The 22620-nt window shown below is 36.4% G+C and overlaps 1 protein-coding gene across 2 annotated transcripts in view; it reads right to left on the bottom strand.

The window, feature by feature from the left end:
- Positions 1-1267: 1267 nt before the first annotated feature.
- Positions 1268-22620, bottom strand: part of VCPIP1 (valosin containing protein interacting protein 1) — a 37268-nt gene continuing 15915 nt past the window's right edge. Inside the window, exon 3 of one of the 2 annotated variants that reach the window (XM_003408336.4) lies at positions 1268-6976. In XM_003408336.4, coding sequence (XP_003408384.1) covers positions 6105-6976 — 872 coding nt within the window. In that variant the 3' untranslated portion in view covers positions 1268-6104. Of the gene's footprint in view, positions 6977-10261; positions 17540-22620 lie in introns of those variants that run through there. The other variant, XM_064267770.1, reaches the window with a different exon arrangement.

Here is a 22620-nt window from a genome sequence, read left to right on the forward strand (position 1 = left end):
GATTCTCACACAATTTATCTGTTTTTTAGATAAGGAATTATGAGGTATGACAAATGGAGGGAAGAGTACAAGTTTGAAGAGCCTGTAAATTTTTTCTATTTGGTATACCAGATACATACAGTTTAGAAAATGAATTTAAGACTTACTTCAATTTTTCTATATACATTTTTTAATGACTAGAAACAATCAATTACGCAGTCAGAACTGTAGTTACTGGAGTCTGAAAGAGCCAGTCAATAAAAATAAAATCCACGCTGAACTGATGTAGCCATAAGAGCCATTGCCATCGAGTAGGATGTTTATCTTATTTTATTCACCAGAGAGCTTTTGATAGCTCTAGACTATCTTGATGGTAAGTGACATGTGGCATGCATGGCCATTATGTTTAGTTTACTTGGGCCTCACATCCATGTCACCTGTCCCATCAACACTATGCCCTCAGTGAATGAAACCACAATGGCATGGTCAGCGGAAGAGGAGGGTAACAATTGTAGAAGCACAAGGTTACAGATCAAAGGAACACTACCTATCACTGACTTCAGACCCACGATTTTTGTGATCAAAAATGGAGGTCCTGAAAGGCTCTATGACTTGCCTTGGGCCACAGAAAAGTTAGTCACAGAGCACAGACTGTTAGTTCTCCAGAGTCTGTGTTCCACATGGTCATAAAGTCCTTGCATAAATATTTGAACTTATAACCATCCAGCTTTTAGTCCATTAATTACATACCAGAAATAAAATTTTAGTTGTGATGAATCATTTAAATAATGTGTCCCCTATATGTGAGGATTGTTCCCACATAAATGGCAAGTGAATTATACTGAATTACTTTGATATATGAATAACTATATTAATAGCAAACATTTGAGTATTTACCATGTGTCAGAGATTGTTCGTATCACCCGGTATGTGTTAACTCATTTAATTCTCACAGCAACCCTGGGAGGAGATGTCATTATTAACCTCCTTGAGAGGAAACTGCAACACAGACAGGTCCACAAGCACCACAGTAAGTGGTGTGCCAGGACTCGAACCTAGGAAGCCTGGCCTCTGAGCCTATGCTCCAACTACTAAGTTAAATGATCTACTCTAAATAACATGGACATTTATACTAAATCTTAAAAAAGTAAATATGTCAAGTTTTGATCACTAAGCTGTACAAATGTGATTCAGTACTATTTTCTATACTTTCCTTCTTTTCTTCATTTCTAAGCACTAGTTTTCAAAAACCAGCACAAAACCAATTAAGACTCTACTAGAACATGTCTTTGTTTCATTTGTTTTTATTCAGTAAGTGCCACATGACCCAAATATGTAGTATGTCTAAAGAATTTTTGCTTACTCTTTTCTAATTGGGTTCATTTCATCTAGCATTGAAATCTGTATTAGGCAGAGAAATTACTATCCCTGTATGTATGATATCCCACTTAAGGAAATTCTGAAAAATCTTTATTACACTATTCTTTTATAAAATGTAACCAATTTGCATGCATTGTAATATTAAGGTATAATCCCATGGAAACTAAAGAATAACAAAAATTGCTTTAAAAAGCTAACGTAGGGAAGTTTGGGGGGGGAGAATCATGTGTATTACATAACTTATTTTATTATTGATATAAAACTTCAAATACTGTACCGTGAAGTGTGCTATAGAACACTACACACTATTACCAATGATTTTATCATCCGAATGTAATATATACAGCAATCACAAATCAGAAAATGGGTAACAGCCAGTGCCTCAGAAATGATGTAACATCTATGCCATTTTATTTTTACCAAGCAGTTAAAGCACTTGCTATTTATTTTTTTCTAAATATTCATACTATTACCACTTACTTTCACATATACTGAATAGCACTTCCCTCGAAAAAGTATGCTTTTCATTTCTTGGCACTGATTCTTAAAGTCAAATAAACCTGAAAATACTGTTAACTTTTTCAGTCTTTTATTGCTCCACCACAGGCATAAAGGCTCAGGAAGGGGCTTCTGCATTCTAAAGAAAAGTATGCAGTACCTTAAAATTTCAAATACTAAGTAATTGATACTCACAAGCAGATAACATCAACTAAAACTTTTTTACTAGTTTTTCCTTTTCGTTTACAAGAGGATAATCATTGTGTTAATATTATACTACAAAGGCATGTAGACTCCATAATTAAAAAAATTAAATGTCAGATATACAAGTAATGGCATTTTCTTCAATAATTCACAATTTTTATAATTTCTAATATTTTGAAACAAATGTTAAAATTTCCACGATTTAAGTATCATTAAATATGAATTGAAACACTTAGCATCTCAAAGAATTATCAAGAATGGCAGAACTTGCAATTACCCCTATAAATCTTACATTGGTAATACAGCTCCCCTTTGTTATTTTATTCCCTAAGTATACTTTCAACTATGCCATGTTTACAAATGAAGAGTTCTGGTTTGAAAAAGTAGTTTCTTATATAATTAACTGTGAACAGTCTTGAGGTTGTATAATTTTGTTAAATTGTATGAGAGCCTTGAAACGTAGGATGTATCCACCCCATCTTACATAATATACGTATCTGGCTTACTAATGTTATAAAAGGTCATTTTAAATGCATATTAAGATGAATGGAGTTTAATCCAATTTTGCAAAGGCTTAAATGGAAATCTTGCTTTGAGAACCATGAAAACCTCAAAATCTGCTCCGTAGTATGGGCCAATTAAAATTACTGTTGAAAATAAAGACAAAACTGTGTTGATATTTTGAAATAGATGTTTTATGATACTGTCAATATATTAACCAGCTGAAGTATATCTAATGACAGAAGCTACTTTATACAAGTTTATTTCATTAATACCTAAATCTTAGTTATTAGTAAGGTTTAAATTTTTAGAGAACTGTTCCCTAGCAGCCAGTATTAGTAGGTAACTACATAAAATAATACTGTTATAAATTTTACATTTAGTAGCTAACATATGTCAGTACAATTCTCAAAAACCTGTCAATAGTTCTGACTCATTATAACTAATGAGTAACAAGTGATCTTCCCTGAGGTAAAAGACCATATATGCAAAAACCACTGCTCATCTCCAATTAAGTTGGATACTTAAAAATAATGGCAATAAAGACCAGTGCCTAGGAATCACAGATGCCTTTCAGACTGATACCTCAACTGCAAACAGTAGCCTTGATTATAAAAACTAAACTAAAAATCATCAGAAGATATAAAGCAAATTTCACAATCAATAGCATTTGCTAAATTTCTCAGATCTCCATTTTAGTATTTTCCAATAAAACACCTGAAACACAGTAAAAAGGGGAAGTGGGGAATGAGCTTTAGGCTTGCTCTTTAACTAGTTCCTGAATACCCATATAACCATCGGGGCTAACTGTATGTTATAATATTTGGCAGTGTCTTGTTTTCTTCAATTTCAACTAGTTTCTCATTCTGAGTATTCTAGACAAACACCCTCTTCAATTATACCTGGATTTTGGGTCACCTCAAACTTGGTATGATTAGCTGTAAAACAGATTACTGAAGAAAAAACATTACAATTTTATTTCAACTTTCAGTGAAACACTGTAAATAGTATTTAATCATAGGACTGAATTACAGGGACGATGTTACTTCTAGGGCTAAAAATAACTGTTTTAAGATCTTTAGCTTGGATTCAAAGGCGTGGTAACATAATAAATGGTAATATAAAAAAATAGTCATTCTATAGCAAAGTGTTTGGTTATGGTTAGCATAAGGATGAGAAGGAAACTCTTCCAAAATATCCTTGTAAAGATGATACCTGGCCTACTTCTCAAAAGTTTTGGCTGATTTAAAATAATTTCAAGGAATGTGATCATTTCTCAGAATCAAGCCTTTTATTCTTTATCAAGGGGGAACGCAAGCTATTATTGTAATATTAATACCTGACTTCTAAATGGCGTTGCTGTGGCAAGAGAAATTACTCACGTGTTGTCAGAGATGAAGCCCATCTTGTAACTTGTGCATGTGCATTCTAATTTACACTAAATGCAAGTACTTAATATAACAGAGAGGAAGATAAGATTTATTTGAGTTTTTGCTTTATGCTATGAGATTATACATATCAGTTATTAACCTAATACATCAAGTCACAGGTGAAGAAAATATTTGTTAAAGAAAAGGTGATTATCATTTACCTGGAAGCAGTGCATTAGCTTGTTAAACAGTATTCCTGCATTTAAACCAAAAAAAAAAAAAAAAAAAACGCAAAGATGTTTCAGTGGCTGAGAAAGTAAAAAATAATTATAGTGGTTAGTGACACCTGTAGTTTTTAGTTTAAGACACACAAGCCACCTCTACTAGCTAAGTGGGAAATATTATTCAGTAGCTGAATCTCTCACTTGATGCAAAACTAGTATACAATATAAAAGTTGTAAATTTCCCTCCAATTTTGATATAAAGATGTCTGAAAGTAAATTTAGAAGAACGGAGACAGAACATAGTAATTTAAGAAAAGCATGTGATAAAATTAGCCCAAATATGTATCTTGCTCAGTTATCACCTGCACAATGCCTAGATTCTCCATTCTTTCCTTAATCTAAATGGAGTAGTTATTTAATAAGTGGATTCAATTAGAGATACTTTCATAGAAAGAAGACCAAAACCTCCCTTATTTGGAAACGCAAATTAAAGCACTGTCTATATTCCTTATGGATCAACAGGTAGAGATTTTTAAACACCTGATAATATACTTTCTAATGTACATTTTCTCAGAATGCAAAGACAGTTTTGCATCTGTTACATGTGCAAACAGAGAAGGCCAGGCTTTGAATGCTCTAGATAAGAGACTGTATTAACATACATTTTGTCTTTCATCCATTCAAATTCAACTTAATTGGGTGAACAGAGGAAATAGATGGATTGAAATGTACATTTCAGAATACAGATTTGTAGAATAGGATAAAATAGTGCAATACCAATCTCAGTATAAACATTCTTTGTCTTTAAGGAATAAGCATGAGAGCTGCTTCTCAAGGAAGCTGGCAGGAAAGATTTGATGAATACACTATTTAAGCAAATGCCATGTTGATCAGGGTATGATGCAGCAAAATCTGCATCCCAACTCCAAGTGAAGCCAATGAATAAAGAAAATCTTACGCGTTCTAAGAAGGAAAGGAAACATTTTTGGTTCAAAGGGGCTCAAAGACACTTAGCATATTCAAGCTTAAACACCATTGATCAAAATTGTAGATCAGTGTAACTCATTCATAAAGATAAATTCTTATTTATAAATTCTCTGTGAATCTGACAAACTCTGAAAATTAGAGATCATTAACTATTGCTACCATTATTTTTGTACTTTCTACCACACTGTGCAATCAACTTTTCTGCAAGATTAAAAAAAACAAAAGAATTAGGTGGTACTTGACCAAGTCAGGATTCAAATAACAATGGTAACATATTAACAACAGAGCACACAATTGGCTGTGTTGGCTCAGACAGCAACTTAACTGAATCACATTGATTTTATCATTGTAGAATAGACTTCTTTTCCCTAACTTTGCTCAAATAAGCAAAATATTTATCATTACACTCTATTCACAGGATATTTTCATCAAGAATACAGATCTCTACGAATGTGTTTACGTTCACGGAAATGCCAGGATCCTATAGAGCCTAATAAATCATTTTAGTTCAATAACCTTCAACTTTACATAAATTTCTGACACTCTAATAAATATGTGGGACAGTTTACCTCGATGACATCAACATTAGCAAAATCTCATTTTCTCCCCAGTTCTAACCTTTCAGATAACAAACATATTTAGCAAAGAGAATTTTCATGTTTGAAACATTAAGACTTTCATGGAATTAAAATCACAAAGAACGTCCAATGAACCACATATACTGAAGAAACGCATCTGAGCAGATCTAATAACTAATTTATAGATAATTCAGAGCCAGTCTGGGCAGCAGTATATTAAAAGCTATTGCCAATCACACACTTGCTATCATGCACTGAATAACAAGATATAATCTTTGAAATATACATACAAGATTTTTAATGGCTAATCAAGTTATGTGGCCCAGCCAACAAATATTACATATTCACAATAAACACTCTGCCCTTATTAGCCTCTAATTAAATCAAGAGTGATCCATTGGTTCAGCTGTGTTAGTCATCTCAGCATCTTGACTATCCATCTCTTCAGGCTCCTCCACGGAATTTCCCTTTTGTGCTTTTGACCTTGTGGCAAATGCTGCTCCCAGTGCATCTGCCACACTGCTATCAGTTGTTTCTGTATTCAAATTTTCAGTGTCACCAGTTAAAGAAAAAGATTCGGGCAAGCCAGTCTGAAGAGTCCCAGACTTGGCAGCAGAACTCACAACTTCTACTTTCCTTTGAGGAAGATCAGACAGTGACTGCTCTGTACTTTGATCCCGCAAGTGCTTGTCCATTGAAGCCTGAATAGAAGAAACCATTTCCTGCAATTTTTTTCGCTGGGCCTCAACTAAATCAGGATCAAGCTGCCTGCTGTCTCTCATTGTCACTACTCCAGGAGCTATTCGAATAAGCTCACTGTTACTAGGAGCAGCTGTGAATACAGAAGGCTCTGTTTTAGTGGAACTATTACTAAAGTCTTTCCCTGTACTATGCTTTCTTACTACTGGAGTTTCCCTAGCTCTTGGATCAAGGTGTGGGTTACTGGATGCAGTTCCTAGAGAATGCCCTTTTCCCTGAAAGGCAGCTACATTATGCAGTTGCTCAGATTTCTTTTTCACTACTCCACCACTACCTAACTTTAGTAACCCATGTGAGGGACTCGATTCCCTACTTCTTGTAGTAGCCTCTGCTCGAACCTGACTTACAGCCTCTTTAACTAAATCTTCAACATCAGGACCGATGGGGAAATGTCCTGCAGCATCCACACATAACTCCAGTCTATCTTCAGAAGCATTATAGACAAAGGTTTTGCCAGGAAGATGTGGAAAAGTACAATGCTTGCCATCAGCCATACCTAAAAAAGGGGAAAAGATATTTAATATTTTAAAATTATACTTATGGTATTAACAAAAGTGTGAAAACAATTACAGTTAAAACTGAATTTTCAATAATGATTTACAGGTAGCAGTTTTTAAATCAGAATTAACTAGAATTTAATGCAAAAAAAAATCACCACAAATGTTAAAATAGTCCTCCCATAAGATTTATTAAAAAAAAAAAATTATACTACTAGCAAAGCTGGGAAAGGGGCTTGAAAAAAAAAAGCTGAGCTATAAGGAAAACATAATATAAACCAGTAAGAAAATGTAATTTCATTTTCTAAAACTCAAATCATAAACTTTGTAAAAATACAATACCTACATGGGCAAAGTAAGATATACCTAACTTCTTGCACACTACTGAACTAAAAATTATAAGTAATTCTAATGAATTACAGAACGCCAGAATAAAAGCTGTTTCCACAGTGCATCACAGGTATATATTTTTCAAAATATTAAAAAAAAAAAAATGAGCTTTCAAAATAAGATATTCCATAGTTAAAGTAGTAGTTACGGGGCACATCTAGAAAAGTTAAGATGAATGAATGCACTATGACTTTAGTGTAACTCCAAGAACCATCATTTAGTCATAGGAATTAAAAAGCCCTATTCAACTCAACGTCTCTTGAAATCCTTGTATCTCATGTTGCTACTCTTACTCTCTTCTGCTAGGCCTGCTGTTATCAGGCATCCTCGAGTTGATTTCAAATCATAGCGACCCCATGGGACAGGGTTTTCTAGGCTATGATCTTTACGGGAGCAGATCCCCAGGTCTTTTCTCCCACAGAGCTGCTGGGTGAGTTCGAGCAGCTAAGTCCTTTGCGCCACCGACGCTCCTTCTTCTGCTTGGCTGTTGCTGCTGCTGTGCATTTGAGTTGATTCTGAGGCACAGTGACCCCATGTGAAGTGGAACTGCCCCATAGGGTTTTCTAGGCTGCAATCTTTACGGGAGCAGATCGCCACATCTTTCTCCCACAGAGCCTCTGGGTAGGTTTGAACTGCCAACCTTTAAGTTACTAGTCCAGCACTTAACCACTGCACCACCAGAGCTGCTTCTGCTGGGTTAGAACCACCTGAATAAGTCTGAGATACGGGAGCTCTTTAGAGGCTCCACTGCTATTTACAGTAAAAGCTGTAGAAGCTGGAACCTGTGTAAGGCAAAAACCTGTCAGAGAAGGAAAACCTAAATATTTCCCACTAAAAGAAGCAATAGAATAGTAGTGAGAATGCACCCTTTCAAAGGAAAAAAACTTGTGAGACACAGAAAAGCAAGGCAGTCCCATTCAGTTCCAGCTCTCACAGGTTTCACTGTACTTCTCATGGTCAACTAATTCAATAGTAAGGATAAGAACTTCATTTTATTTTTTAGGCGAGGGGCTTACTCTCCCCACTGGGTTTTCCAAAACTTTATACTTGCTTCAACTTAGATATACAAAAAAAAAAAAAAAATTATGTGTTTTAAAGTATCCAATATCCTTACATTTTAAATTTGTCAAAGTATACTCCAAGTATGCTAAAGCAAGAGTTTTCAAATTTTATAAAATCATAAACACTCTCTTTTAAAAAATTAAGTTGAAGACTTTTAATAATATATGGTATATATGCGTATGTATGTGGCAAAACAAAGGCAAAAACAAACTTGTTAAAAATCAGTAAAATTTTTAGTAGGTGCTATAGAGGGAGTAGGTGAATGAACTCTAGGATGACCTGTGGGCATTTAGGTGGTCTCCAGATTTGGGATATTAAGAATAACCAAAAAACCAAACCCATGGCCGTTGAGTCGATTCCGACTCATAGTGACCTACAGGAGAGAGTGGAATTGCCTCCATGGGGTTTCCAAGGAGTGGATGGTGGATTCAAACTGCTGACCTTTTGGTTAGTAGCCAAGGTCTTAACCACTGTACCACCAAGGCTCCTATTAAGAACAGCACCCCAATTATTTATATAATTAACACAGTAAAATAAAATGAAAAGAACAGCACCCACCAAAAAATCTACAGTTGTTCACACGTACCTCTTTGAAAATATTCCAAATAACCAGAGAAAAGAACCAAACTGCAAATGAATAAATAAAATACAGTAGTAGTAGCCCAGAAACAAGCATTAATTTCAATGGTAGTAAAAATATCAATAAAATTAATAAAAATCCAACTAGAATCTCCTCCCTGTATAACATTTTCAGCAGAGAGAACTGACAAAAATTAAAGTCAAAGATGTGGTCTAAAGAATACCTTTCAGGGCATATGCTGGAATCAGTACACGTTTTACCATCCCCCTACCTCAGACATCTGTAAACTATCGTTCAGGAACCAAAGTTAGCAAAGAAGATAATTTTGAATGGTAAGGCCAGGGATACCCCCAGGGAAATCTTTCAATAGATAAAATCTATTGAGCCTCAGTAAGTATGAGGAACTAAAACAGACTGAGGATCAAAAATAAAATATAATTCCTGGGAGACAGATATAAACAGATCATTATAATACAATCTATTAAGTAAAAAATGATGGATATACTACTACTCACCTCACACAATTAGTTGGAGATTAAATGGGAAAACATATTTGGCATGGGGAGTGAAGCAAGATGGCGAAATGAGCAGACACTACCATTTACTCCCCCAGCAACTAACTCACTGAACAATGAATAAAAACAAGCACAGACAGGGATCTCAGAACTTCAAACAGCAGCTGAGGAACTGGAGAATTGGGGTGAATCCAGAAGCCGAGGAGAGGAGGAACCGGCTAGCACAGAAACTGAGAGATCCTACCTGCTAACATAGGGAGCATGCGCTCACTGCAGCCATTTTGGGACGGGACTAGGTAATGACAGGAGCAGGGAATACAGGAAGGGAGCTTAACTGAGGAAGCTCTAGCCAGTTTTTTTTTTTTTTTTTTTTTTTAGGGCAGCACAAATTGGCCAGGAGAGTTCATGGGCCATGCAAGTGGAGGGGATGAAAGAAGACCCTAACACTGCATGCAGGTATTGATGAACCTCATTGAGGCCTAAACTAACACGCACTAAGACCAGGAAGAGCTGCAAGGGCAACAGGGCAAGGGGAATGATCCAGACTGACAGGCAAGCAGGAGGCAGCCCCCAGCAAGACACCATGAGTAGTGGGTATACCAATGCAGGAGTGCCAGTGAAAGACTGAAAAAAGAACCCTCACTGTCACCACAGTAAAGTCAATCCCCACCAGGCATACCAGCTGAGGCATCCAGCGAACACCTCCCCGCCCCCCGCCCCCCCCCCCCACACATGCATACTGAATCCCTGAGACCAAATATACAGATCTCTCAAATCAACTTGGGGCGGCGGGGACCTAAGGATAAGAGAGCCATCTAGTGGTTCACAGGAGAAGATACCAGTCCTGCTGCGGCTGAGACGTTCTATCTAACAGGAAACCTAGGGGATAAGGTATGCTGCCTCCTGGGGATCCCAGGCCTGTGACTTGTGGGCAGAGCAGTCTGTCACATATTTCTCCCACGGAGTGGCTGCATATAGGCCCTGGCCTTCCTGTTGGCAACTGGACAACTGGCCGCTCCCCAACTAGGGCACCCAAATGGAAAATCTTCCCACAATAAACAATAAAAATTTTAAAGAAAAGATAACAAAATGGCTCAAGTTCAACAAAAACTAGTAAAAAACACAAACAACAAGGGAAGAAGAAACACTGAAAAGCAAACATGAAGAAGAGGAAATCTCTCCTATGAAGGCCAGAATAATGCAAAGAATTGGTAATTTTCAGACTATGGTGCTAAATATCTTTAAAGAAAGTGAAAAACACAGAAAACAAACAGGTGGCTTTCAGGAAGCAAATGGAGGAACAAAATGAGAGCTTCAACAAGGACTGTGAAAATATGAAAAAACCAATGAGAACTACTGGAGAATAAAAGATCTGAACTAGAAAAGGCAAGAGAAACACCCAGCAATACAGTCAACCAAGCAGAAGACAGAGTATCTAAACTGGAAGACAAAATAACTGAACTCATTAGGTCTCAAGAGAAACAAGAGAAAAAAACAAAGAAAAGCAAACAAAACCACAAAGAAATATGGGATTTAATTAAGAAATCTAACATCAGAATTATTGGCATCCCAGAGCACTACAACAACAATAAAGGCACTGAAACAATTTCTCAAGAGATAATCAGAGAGAATTTCCCAAACCTGAGCAGAGAACCAAGCCAGCAAATAAAGGAAGCTACACAAACCCCACTGAGAAGAGACACACAGAGATCAACTCCACAACATATCCTAATAAAAATCTTGAAAACCAAAGAATTTTGAAAACAAGAGAAAAACACAATTAACACACCAAGAGTCTTTCATAAGAATCAATGCTGATTTCTTCCAAGAAACACTAGAGGCCAGAAGACAATGGAGCAACATGCTGAACCAAAACAATTGCCAACCAAGAATACTTTACCCAGCAAAGCTGTCATTCAAAAACAAGAAGGTAATCAGGACATTCCCAAACAAACAGAAGCTCTGGGAATTTGCCACTACCAGACCAGCTCTGCAAGTATTACTCAAAGGAGTACTCCAAATGAAAGAACATTAAGACATAAGCACAAACTAAACCTATCGAATACAGGTTACATATTGGTGTTAATGGAGACACACCAAGAGAAATGAGGGAGGGAGGAGCATATCAAGAATAGATTTATTATGTTAAGTTTGTATGTTAACAGTTATTCATATGCCAGATGCTGTAGTTACTCTAAGTCATGTAATGTAACATATGTGGTAACCGCTAAGAAATCACTAAGAGACGAGCAGAGAAGCAAGTAACAGGAAGACTCATCACAAGAAAGAATCCAAATACAAACAAAAACAGAAAAATCAGTATAATAACAAACAAGATACAAAACACTCAAAAACAAACAACAAAATGAATGAGTTAAACAATTCACTTTCAGTAATAAACGTAAATGGTCTAAACGTCCCATGCAAAAGGCAGAGAGTGGCAGAAATGTTAAAAAAAAAAACATAATCCATCCTTCTGCTGTCTACAAGAAACACACCTTAGACATAAGAACACAGACCAAAAATAGACGAATGGAGAAAACATTCCATGCAACCAGTAAACAAAAAAGAGAATGGCCATACTGGTACCAGGTAAAACAAACTTTAAATCAATCTGTCACAAGAGATAAAGAAGGCCATTACATAATTAAAAAAAAGGTTCAAATCAACAAGAAAACATCACAATTACAAATACATACGCACCTAACAGCAATGCACCAAAATACATAAAACAAATTCTAACTAACACGAAGAGACAACGCCGTAATAGTCATAGGGGACTTCAACACATCAATTTCAATTATAGACCGAAAAATCAAACCCACTGCCGCGGAGTCAATTCCGACTCAGCAACCCTGTAAGACAGAGTAGAACTGCTTCATAGGGTTTCCAAGGAATGGCTGGAGAGTCAAACTAAAGACACTGAGAACCGAAAACTATAAGCCAACTGGACCTAACGAACATATACAGAACACTCCACCCAGCACCAGAACAATACACATTCTTCTCCAGTGCACATGGATCATTTTCCATGAAGAGCATATTCTCGGTCACAAAACCAGTCTCAACAAATTTAAAAAGACAGAAATCATACAAAGCATCTTCTCAGACCATAACGGCATGAAACTAAAAATAAACAGGTTAAATAAGGAAAAAAAAAATTATGTGGAAGCTAAATAATATAGTACTGAAAAATTACTGGCTCATACAAGAAATCAAAAGTGAAATTTAAAAATGCCTAGAATCAAAAGAAAACGAAAACACAACATATCAAAACCTTTGGGACACAGCAAAACCAATACTCAGAGGGAAATTTATAGCAATAAATGCCTACATTAAAAAAAGATGATTCAAAAATCATGAACTTAAACCAACAACTTGAACAAATAGAAAAGAAGAGCAAAGGAAGCCAAAAGCAACCAGAAAAAAAGAAATAATAAAAATCAGGGCAGAAATAAATGAATTAGAAAATAGAAAAACAACTGAAAGAATTAACAAGAACAGAAATAGGTTCTTTGAAAGGATCAACAAAATAAACCACTGGCTAGACTGAGAAAAGAAAAAATACAGAAGAGGCAGCTAACCAAATTAAGAAATGAAATTGGTGACATTATAACCAACCCATCAGAGATAAAGATCCTAACTGATTACTATAAAAAACTCTCTCAAAAAATTTGAAAATCTAGAGGAAATGGACAAATTCCTAAAAACACACAACCTACCCAAATTAACACAAACAGGTAGAAAATTTAAACAGACCCATCACAAAAGAAGAAATTGAAGATGCCATCAAAAACTACCAACAAACAAAAACCCTAGGACCAGATGGTTACACTGGAGAACTCTACCAAACATTCAGAGAAGAGCTGGCACCAGTCCTATTCAATCTCTTCAAAAATACAGACGAGGAAGGAACACTACCATACCCCTCCTATGAATCCAGCATAACCCTAATACCGAAACTAGGCAAAGATATCATAAAAAAAGAAAACTACAGCTCAATATCCCTTATGAACATATACGCAAAATTTTTCAACAAAATTCTAGCCAACAGACTATAGCAATATGTCAAAAAAATCATATACCATGATCAAGTGGGATTCATACTAGGATTACAAGGGTGGTTTAACATCAGAAAATCAATATAATCTACTACATAAAAAAAAAAAAGGAAAAGAACCACATGATCGTACCAATTGATGCAGAAAAGGTATTCAATGAAATTCAACACCCCTTCCTGATAAAAACTCTCAGCCAAATAGGAACAGAAGGGAAATTCATCAACACAGTTAAGGGCATACATGAAAAACCAAGAGCCACATCATACTCAACAAAGAAAGGCTGAGAACCTTCCCTCAGAATGGGAACGAGATAAAGATGTCTACTATCACCACTCTTAATCAACATGGTACCGGAAGTCCTAGCTAGAGCCGTAAGACAAAAGAAAAGGTATCTAAACTGGAAAAGAAGTAAAATTATCACTATTTACAAATGACATGACCCTATATATGGGAGACCCTAAAGATTCCACAAGAAAAATGCTGGAACTAACAAAAGAATTTAGCAATGTTACCAGATACATGATCAACACACAAAAATTGGTTGGGTTCCTCTACAAAAACAAAGATTACTCCAAAAAAGAAATCAAGAAAACAATACCACTTACAACAGCCCTCAAATCAATAAAATACCTGGGGATTAACCTAACTAAAAAAATCTGATGCCTTTGAATTATGGCATTGGTGAAGAATATTGAATATACCATGAACTGACAGAAGAATGAACAAGTCTGTCTTGGAAGAAGTAGAGCCAGAGTGCTTCTTGGAAGTGAGGATGGTGAGACTTCCTCTCCTGTACTTTGGACGTGTCATCTGGAGGGTCCAGCCCCTGAAGAAGGATATCATGTTTGGTAAAATAGAGGGTTAGTGAAAAACAGGAATATCCTTGAGGAGATGAATTGACAGAGTGGCTGCAAAAATGGGCTGAAATATAGCAACAGTTTTGAGAATGGCTCAAGAAGCAGCAGTGTTTTATTCTGTTATATAGAGTTGCTACAAATTGTAACCAATTCAACAGCACCTAACAACAACAACCTAAAGCAATCTACAGATTCAATGCAATTCTGATACAAATCCCAACAACATTCTTTGCTGAAATAGAGAAACTAGTGACCAACTTCATATGGAAAGGAAAGAAATCGCAAATAGCCAAAGCAATACGGAAGAAAAAGGACAAAGCAGGAAGCCTCACACTCCCTGGATCTAAACATACTATACAGCTACTGTAATCAAAACAGCCTGGTACTGGTTCAACAATAGACACATCAATCAGTGGAATAGAACTGAGAACTCAGAACTAAACCCAAACAGCTATGAGCACCTGATTTGCGACAAGCGCTCAAAGTCCATCCAACGGGACAGAGACAGTCTCTTTAACAAATGGTGCTGCAAAACTGGATATCCACCTGCAGAAAATTGACACAGGACCTATACTTCACACCAAACACAGAAATTAACTCAAAATGGTTCAAAGACCTAAACGTTAAACCTAAAACCATAAAATTCCTGAAGAAAACTATGGGACCTAATCATCTGTAAAAATAGGATAACAAGCATTAAAACAAATACATGAATAAAAGAAGACAAAATAGGTAAATGGGACTACATAAAAATTATAAACTTCTGCTCATCAAAAGGTATTATCAAAAGAGTAAAAAGAACCTACAGACTGGGAAAAAAATATTTGGAAAAGACATACCAGATAAGGGTCTAATCTCCAAAATTTATAGAGAATTTCAACAACCCAACAACAAAAACGCAAACAACCCAATTATAAAATAGGCAAAGGAGAGGAACAGAACCTTCACCAAAGAAGACACCAACAGACACAGGAAAAGATGCTCATGATCATTAGCCATTCAAACAAAACAGTTCTGTCAATTCCGAATCATAGCGAACCTACAGAACAGAGGAGAACTGCCCCACAGGGTTTCCAAGGAGTGGCTGGTGGATTCAAACTACTGACCTTTTTGATTAGTGGCCGAGCTCCTAACCACTGTGCAACCATGGCCATCAAAACCAAAAAAATCCAAACCCATTGCCATCAAGTTGATTCCAACTCATAGCGACCCTAGAGGACAGAGCAGAATATCCCCATGAGGTTTCCAAAGAGCACTTGGTGGACTCAAACTGCTGACCTTTTGGTTAGCAGCCATAGCTCTTAATTACTATACCACCAGGGTTTCCACCAGGGCCATTGGAGAGATGCAAATCAAAACAGCAATAAGATAACAATAAAATGGCACTGATTAAAAAAACAGAAAACAAATGTAGGTAGGGATGTGGGGGAAACTGGAACCCTTATTCCTTGCTCCCAGTGAAAAACCCAGTGCCGTCGAGTTGATTCCGACTCATAGTGACCCTATAGGACAGAGCAGAACTGCCCCATAGAGTTTCCAAGGAGCGCCTGGCAGATTTGAACTGCCAATCCTTTGGTTAGCAGCCGTAGCACTTAACCACTACGCCACCAGTGTTTCCTATTCATTGCTAGTGGGACTATAAAATGGTATAACCACTATCAAAAAATGATTTGGCACTTCCTAAAAAAACTAGAAATAGAGCTACCTTAGAATCCAGCGATCCCACTCCTAGGAATATACCCTAAAACCAAAAAAACCAAACCCACTGCCATCAAGTCAATTCCGACTCATAGGAATATACCCTAGAGACCTAAAACTACTGACAGGACCAGACATATGCACTCGTATGTTCACTGTGCTTTATTCACAATAGCAAGACAATGGAAACAACTGAAGTGCCCATCAACATATGAATCCATAAGGAAATTGTGGTACAAACGCACAATGAAATACTACACAACCATAAAGAACAATGATGAGTCTGAGAAACATATAACAACATGGGTGGACCTGGGGGGCATGATGCTAAGTGAAATAAGTATATAAGAACAAATATTGTATGATCCCTCTTTTCTAAGAAGACAAGAACAGATAAATATAGAGAGACCAATGTTCATTGGTGATTATCAGGGAGAAGGCAGGGAGTGATAAGTACATTTTAGAACTTAAAGACTTGTTATTTTAGGTGATGGGAAATGTGGCTCCGAGTGTAGAAATAGTGAGCATAGCACCACCACAGTGAAGAATATTTGAGTACTAACAGAAGGGTAGAGACACGAAGAGAATGCAGACAATTTGTGATAAATGTAACTAATGTCAATGAACAATTTATGTGGAAATTTGTTAAAAACAAATTCACTGGGGGATGTACAATTTTGCAACAAGGGTAATAACAACTAAAAAATATGTGTTTAGTTACACAGATATATTAGCATGCATAAATATTACAAGAAGGCATATATGAATAACCGTAGACATATGTACATACATGTTTATGTGTACTGCAATATTTTCAAGTATAATACAAAGCGCACAGGGGGCAGAGATATGGATACCTCCTGGATACAACCAAACACCTCATGGGATAGGTCTACTGTGTTTGAAGGCTTAAGATCTTAGTTTCACGGAGAACTCTTTCAAGTGGCAAAACACAGTCCATAAAGGCAATGTTCTACATCCTAGGTTGGTGAGTAGTATCTGAGGTCTTAAAAGCTTGTGAGTGGCCATCTAAGATGCAACAATTGGTCTCTACTCATCCAGGGATAAAGAGAAAAGAAGGAAACTAAAGATTCAAAGAAAAAAACCAGTCTACGAACCAAAAGTCCACACGAACAATGACATCACCTACCTTGAGGCCAGAGGAATCAGATGGTGCCTGGCTACTACTACCGACCGTTCCGACCAGAGACTCAATAGATGGTCCCGGATAGAATGGGAGAAAAATGTAGAACAAAACTCAAATTTCTAAAAAAAAGGCCAGACTTACTGAACTGGTTGAGAATTGATGAGCCCCCGAGACTACAGCCCTCTGATACTCCTTAAACTTGGAACTCAAACCACTCCCAAAGGTCACCTTTCAGCCAAATGACAGATTGGCCTATAAAACAAATAATATCACCTGTGAGTACTGTGCTCCTCAAAATATTCATCTAGATGAAACCAAATGGTAAACATTTACCTTAGACCAAAGATGAGAAGGCAAGGGGAAGCTGGGAAGCTAGATTAATGGGAACAGAACAACCAAAATGAAAATAACGAGAATACTGATATATTGTTAAGACTGTAACAAATGTCACTGAACAATATATATAAAAATCATTAAATGACAACCTAATTTTCTGTGCAAACTTTCACCAAAACACAATAAAATACATAAGAAAAAAGAAAACATGCAAAGCACATACTACAGTGCCTAATATAAAACAGGCAGTCAGTAAGTTTTAATTCTTCTATTGGATCAAATAGGTTATGCACGTCAAGCCTAACTTTTAACAATGGATTATTTAAAATAACAACCAAAGCACAAACAGCAAAAGACTAAATAAATAAATGGGACCTTATAAAAATTAAAAACTTTAGTTCATCAAAAGACTTTACCAAAAAAGTGAAAAAACAAGCTACCAGCTGAGAGAATACCTTTGGAAACCATATATTCAACAGGAATCTAATAACCAAAATAGATCTCAAACTTCGACAACTTAACAACAAAAAGACAAATAACCCAATCATAAAATGAGCAAAGCCCCTGAAGAGACACTTCACCAAAGAGGACATTCAAATGGCCACCAAATATATGAAAAAAATCTCAAGGTCATTAGCCATCAGAGGTATGCAAATCAAAATTACAATGAGATGCCGTTTCACTTTCATTAGAAGAGCTAAGATTAAAAAAAAAAAAAAAAACAGAAAATAACAAATGTTGGTGAGGATGCGGGGAAATTGAAATCCTTCTCCACTGCTGGTAGGAATGCAAAACAGTACAGCCCTTGTGGGAAACAGTGTGGTAGTGCCTCAAAAAACTAAAAATAGAACTATTATATGACACAGCAATTCTACTCCTAGGTATATACCCAAAAGACTTGAAACCAGAGACAGCCCTTGTGGGAAACAGTGTGGTAGTGCCTCAAAAAACTAAAAATAGAACTATGATATGACACAGCAATTCTACTCCTAGGTATATACCCAAAAGACTTGAAACAAGAGACTCAAAGAAAGTGTATTACACCAATGTTCATTGCAGCACTATTTGCAATAGCCAAAAGGTGCAAACAACCTAAATGCCCATTCATATATGAATGAATAAACAAAATGTGGTACACACATACAACAGGATACTACTCACCAGTAGGAGAAATGAAGTCTTGATAACATGCTACAATATGGATGGACCTTGAAGACATTAGGCTGAGTGAAATAAGTCAATCACAAAAGGACAAATATTGTATGATCTCAATTACATAAACAGAAAAAAAAAAAAGGCAGAAGTAAAGAAACAGAAATGTATTACTGGTTACCAAGAGCCAGAAAGGGACAGAGAAAGGGGAGGTTAACAGAGATGGAAAAAATCACATGGATTAAAGGTAGAGTTGCACAGCCAATTACTATAATTGCTGTCAAGAAGTTGTACACCTATAAAAAGTTGAACTGGCAAAAGTTGTGTGACAGATTTACAACAACAACAAAAAAAAATAATAAAAAAAGAGTGGCTGCTGAGGCTGCTTATGTACAACCAAATGCTTTATAGGATTTGGTTTCTTGGTATGGAGGTTTAGGGTCATGGTTTCATATAGGACATTCCGGTTAACTGGCCTAGTATGTTTAGTGATTCTGTTCTATCTCCTCATTGGTCGCACAGAGCCGGAAGCCAGAAAAAGGAAAGTCAGGAATAGGTGAAGGATATGCAATGTGCGCCTAATTTCCTCCATGAACAACTGCCTCCTTTGCCACGAGACCAGAAGAACTGAATGGTGCTCGGCTACCGTTACTGAACATTTTGATAAATGTTTCTATGGAGGAATACTGATCAAAAGGGGAAACATGCAGCACAGAATTTCAAATTCTCATGGGCTCCAGACTTCCAAGAACCATGATGGTTGGAAAAACCCCTGAAACTACTGCCCTGAGGTAATCTTTAAAGCGTAAACCAAAATATCCCCTGAAGTCTTATTAAAACCAAAAAATTATTTAGCTTAACTAAAAGAAAGCCTGCCTCGAGCATCATGCTCTAAGAACTATCTGTACGGGATCAAGATAACAACAGCAACTTGAAAGATTAGATAGGAACCTTGGGGGCACTGAGTTTATGTTAATGGGGGAGAAACAACTCAGAAAAGGAGTGTGAAAATGGTTGCACAACTCAAGAATGTAATCATCACTGAATTATACATAGAGAAATGGTTGAACTGGTGCACGTTTTGTTGTATATATTCTCAACAACAATCTAAAAAAAAGTCATGCAATTGTCTCCAGTCGACTAGTGTGATATTTTCCCTTGGTTATCCCTAGAAAGAGTCATATTCCCACACGTGTTCATTACAGTATTATTTAGTGAAACACTGGAAACACTCTAAACCTTCAACAAGAACAGAATGGTTAGTTATGGCTTATCTACTTGATAGAAATTATATGCAGTTAAAAAAACTGACATAAAAGGAAACCTGTGAAGCAGCCTTAGACACAGCAAAACGTACATGATATTAAAATGCCAGAAAACAAAACCAAGGAAGTACTATAACTACAATCATGCTTAAAGTGTGTTTCAGGGCTTCGAACTGGTTTGAAACGGTTCAGTCATGGCCAATGAAGCAAAATCAGAACAGACCCAAATTTTTTAAATTTGGGTGAAGTGGACCGATAACCAGAATGGGAAAAATTATAGGTCAAAGCCCTAGAATGGGAGACTCAGATGAGGCATAGTGAGCCCTTTCAGGAGCCTGACGCTGGAAGACTAGATTATTGCCAGGACTGTAGAGAGCAACACACATTCAAAGCAGCGTAGTCAGCCACCATCTTTGAACGAGGCACCATTTCCGACTCTGCAGTCAAGAGATTGGGTTGCTATACAACACGCACGCTGACGTTTTAAGAGGGAGATTACGTTTCTAGTAGGGCTTCCACTCATAATTTTTTCTGTTTGGGTATCACTCCAGTTCACCAACATTTTAAAAATTCAGGTCTGTTCAGGTTTCAATTCATCGGCCATGACTGAATGAGGCAGAACCAGTTTGAAGCCCTGATGTATATGTATAACATAAATTAAATACTGAGAAATTAGAAGTGATGTTTACCATTTCTATAGTTTCTAGACTTTTTAATTGTTATTTAAAAACTTTCATTTAAAATATATATTTAAAAAATCACTGCAAATATTTTAAGTGCTCTGATTCCTTTAAGCATAATCATTTAAGTTCTGTATAACATATAATCCTTCAAATTTTAAGAATCAAGCTGTATTAAAATTTCTATATCACATGTCAATAATTCCATTACTAAGTAGGCAGATGTATGCTCAAGAAAACTCTTATACATATGCACCAGATACTAACAACTATAGCAACATTGTTCCTCATATCCAAAAACTGGAAACTACCTAAAAGTGCATCAGTTGAACAATGAATGGTGTTAAAAATGATACAGTAGAATACTATGCAGCAGTGAAAATGAATGAACTATAGTTATACCCATCAACATGGATGAATCTGAAAAAGTGTTGCAGAAAAGAAGTCACAAAATATATAAAGCATAATTCCGTTTTTATAAAATTCAAACAAAAGCAAAACTGAACATTATGTTGTTAAGGGGTATCCACGTAAGTGTTATCGCAAAATCTACCGTTCATCTCTGCATTTACCTCTGAACAAAGACCTGCAAGCGAACTTACCATACTTTAAGCCTACTGATTTTTAAATAACTTTCCAACTATAAAGAATAGAACAGTAACAGTCCAATTCGATCTCAGATGGTATGACTCCAGAGTTCTAAATTATACTGGGTAATATTTCTGTTAAAATATATCTTTAGGGAGGACTTAAGCAAAGTAAGACAGGTATATTCTTTTCTTATTTTTGGAAAGTGTGGGTGTTTTCCTGGGAACCAGGAAGGCTTAACATGCTTTTTGATTCTTTGACCACGGGATAATAATAATGATTTGCCACATGTATCTGTCCAAAAATAGGGATAGAATTTTACTACAAATATTAGAATAAACTGCATTTTAGAAGGTAAGACAATTTTCTAAGGATAATTCATTTCAAATTACTGTGTTACAGTCAAAAGAAAATTTAATTAATTCTGCACATAATGGCTAGAATTCTAATAATAATAAACATTTGCTAAGCATTTCTTAGGTACCAGGCCCTTTGCTAAATGGCTTATGCGCATTATCTCATTCCATCCTCACAACAACCCTCAGATTATCATGCCTACTTTATGAATAAAGGGAGAAAGTGGTACAACTAGAATTTCATCTCAGATGGTCTGATTCCAGAACACTAACCAAACCCCAAACTCATTGCCATCAGGTCAATTCTGACTCATAACAACCCTATAGGACAGAGCAGAACTGCCCCATAGGGTTTCCAAGGCTGTAAATCTTCACAGAAGTAGACTGCCACATCTTTCTCCCTCAGAGCAGCTGTTAAGTTCAAACCATCATTCTTTGGGTTAGCAGCCAAGTGCTTAACCACTGCAGCACCAGGGCTCCTTCCAGAGCTCTAAATTACTCCCTAATAAGGATAAATACCTCAACTAACATGTTTTAAATAGAACAGCTTTATGAAGATATAACACACCCATTTAAAGTGTACAATTCGATGGCTTTCAGTACATTCACAGAGTTGTGCAATCAGCACCACACTTTTAGGACATTTTCATCATTCCAAAGAGAAACCTTGAGCCCATTAGCAGTCATTCCTCATCCACCATCTCCTTTCCAGCTGTAAACAACCACTGATCTACTCTCTGTCTAGGTTTGCCTCTCCTGGACACATCATTTAAGTGGAGTTACGTGGTCTGTTGCAACTAGCTTCTTTCCCTTAGCATGTTTTCAAGATTTGTCCATGCTGAAGCATGTATCAGTACTTCATTCCTTTTTATTACCAAATAATTTTCCATTGTATGAATACAGCAAATGTTATTTATCCATTCATTCACTGAACATGTGGGTTGTTTCCACCTTTT

Source organism: Loxodonta africana, chromosome 14, assembly GCF_030014295.1.
Source record: "Loxodonta africana isolate mLoxAfr1 chromosome 14, mLoxAfr1.hap2, whole genome shotgun sequence".
NCBI lineage: Eukaryota > Metazoa > Chordata > Mammalia > Proboscidea > Elephantidae > Loxodonta > Loxodonta africana.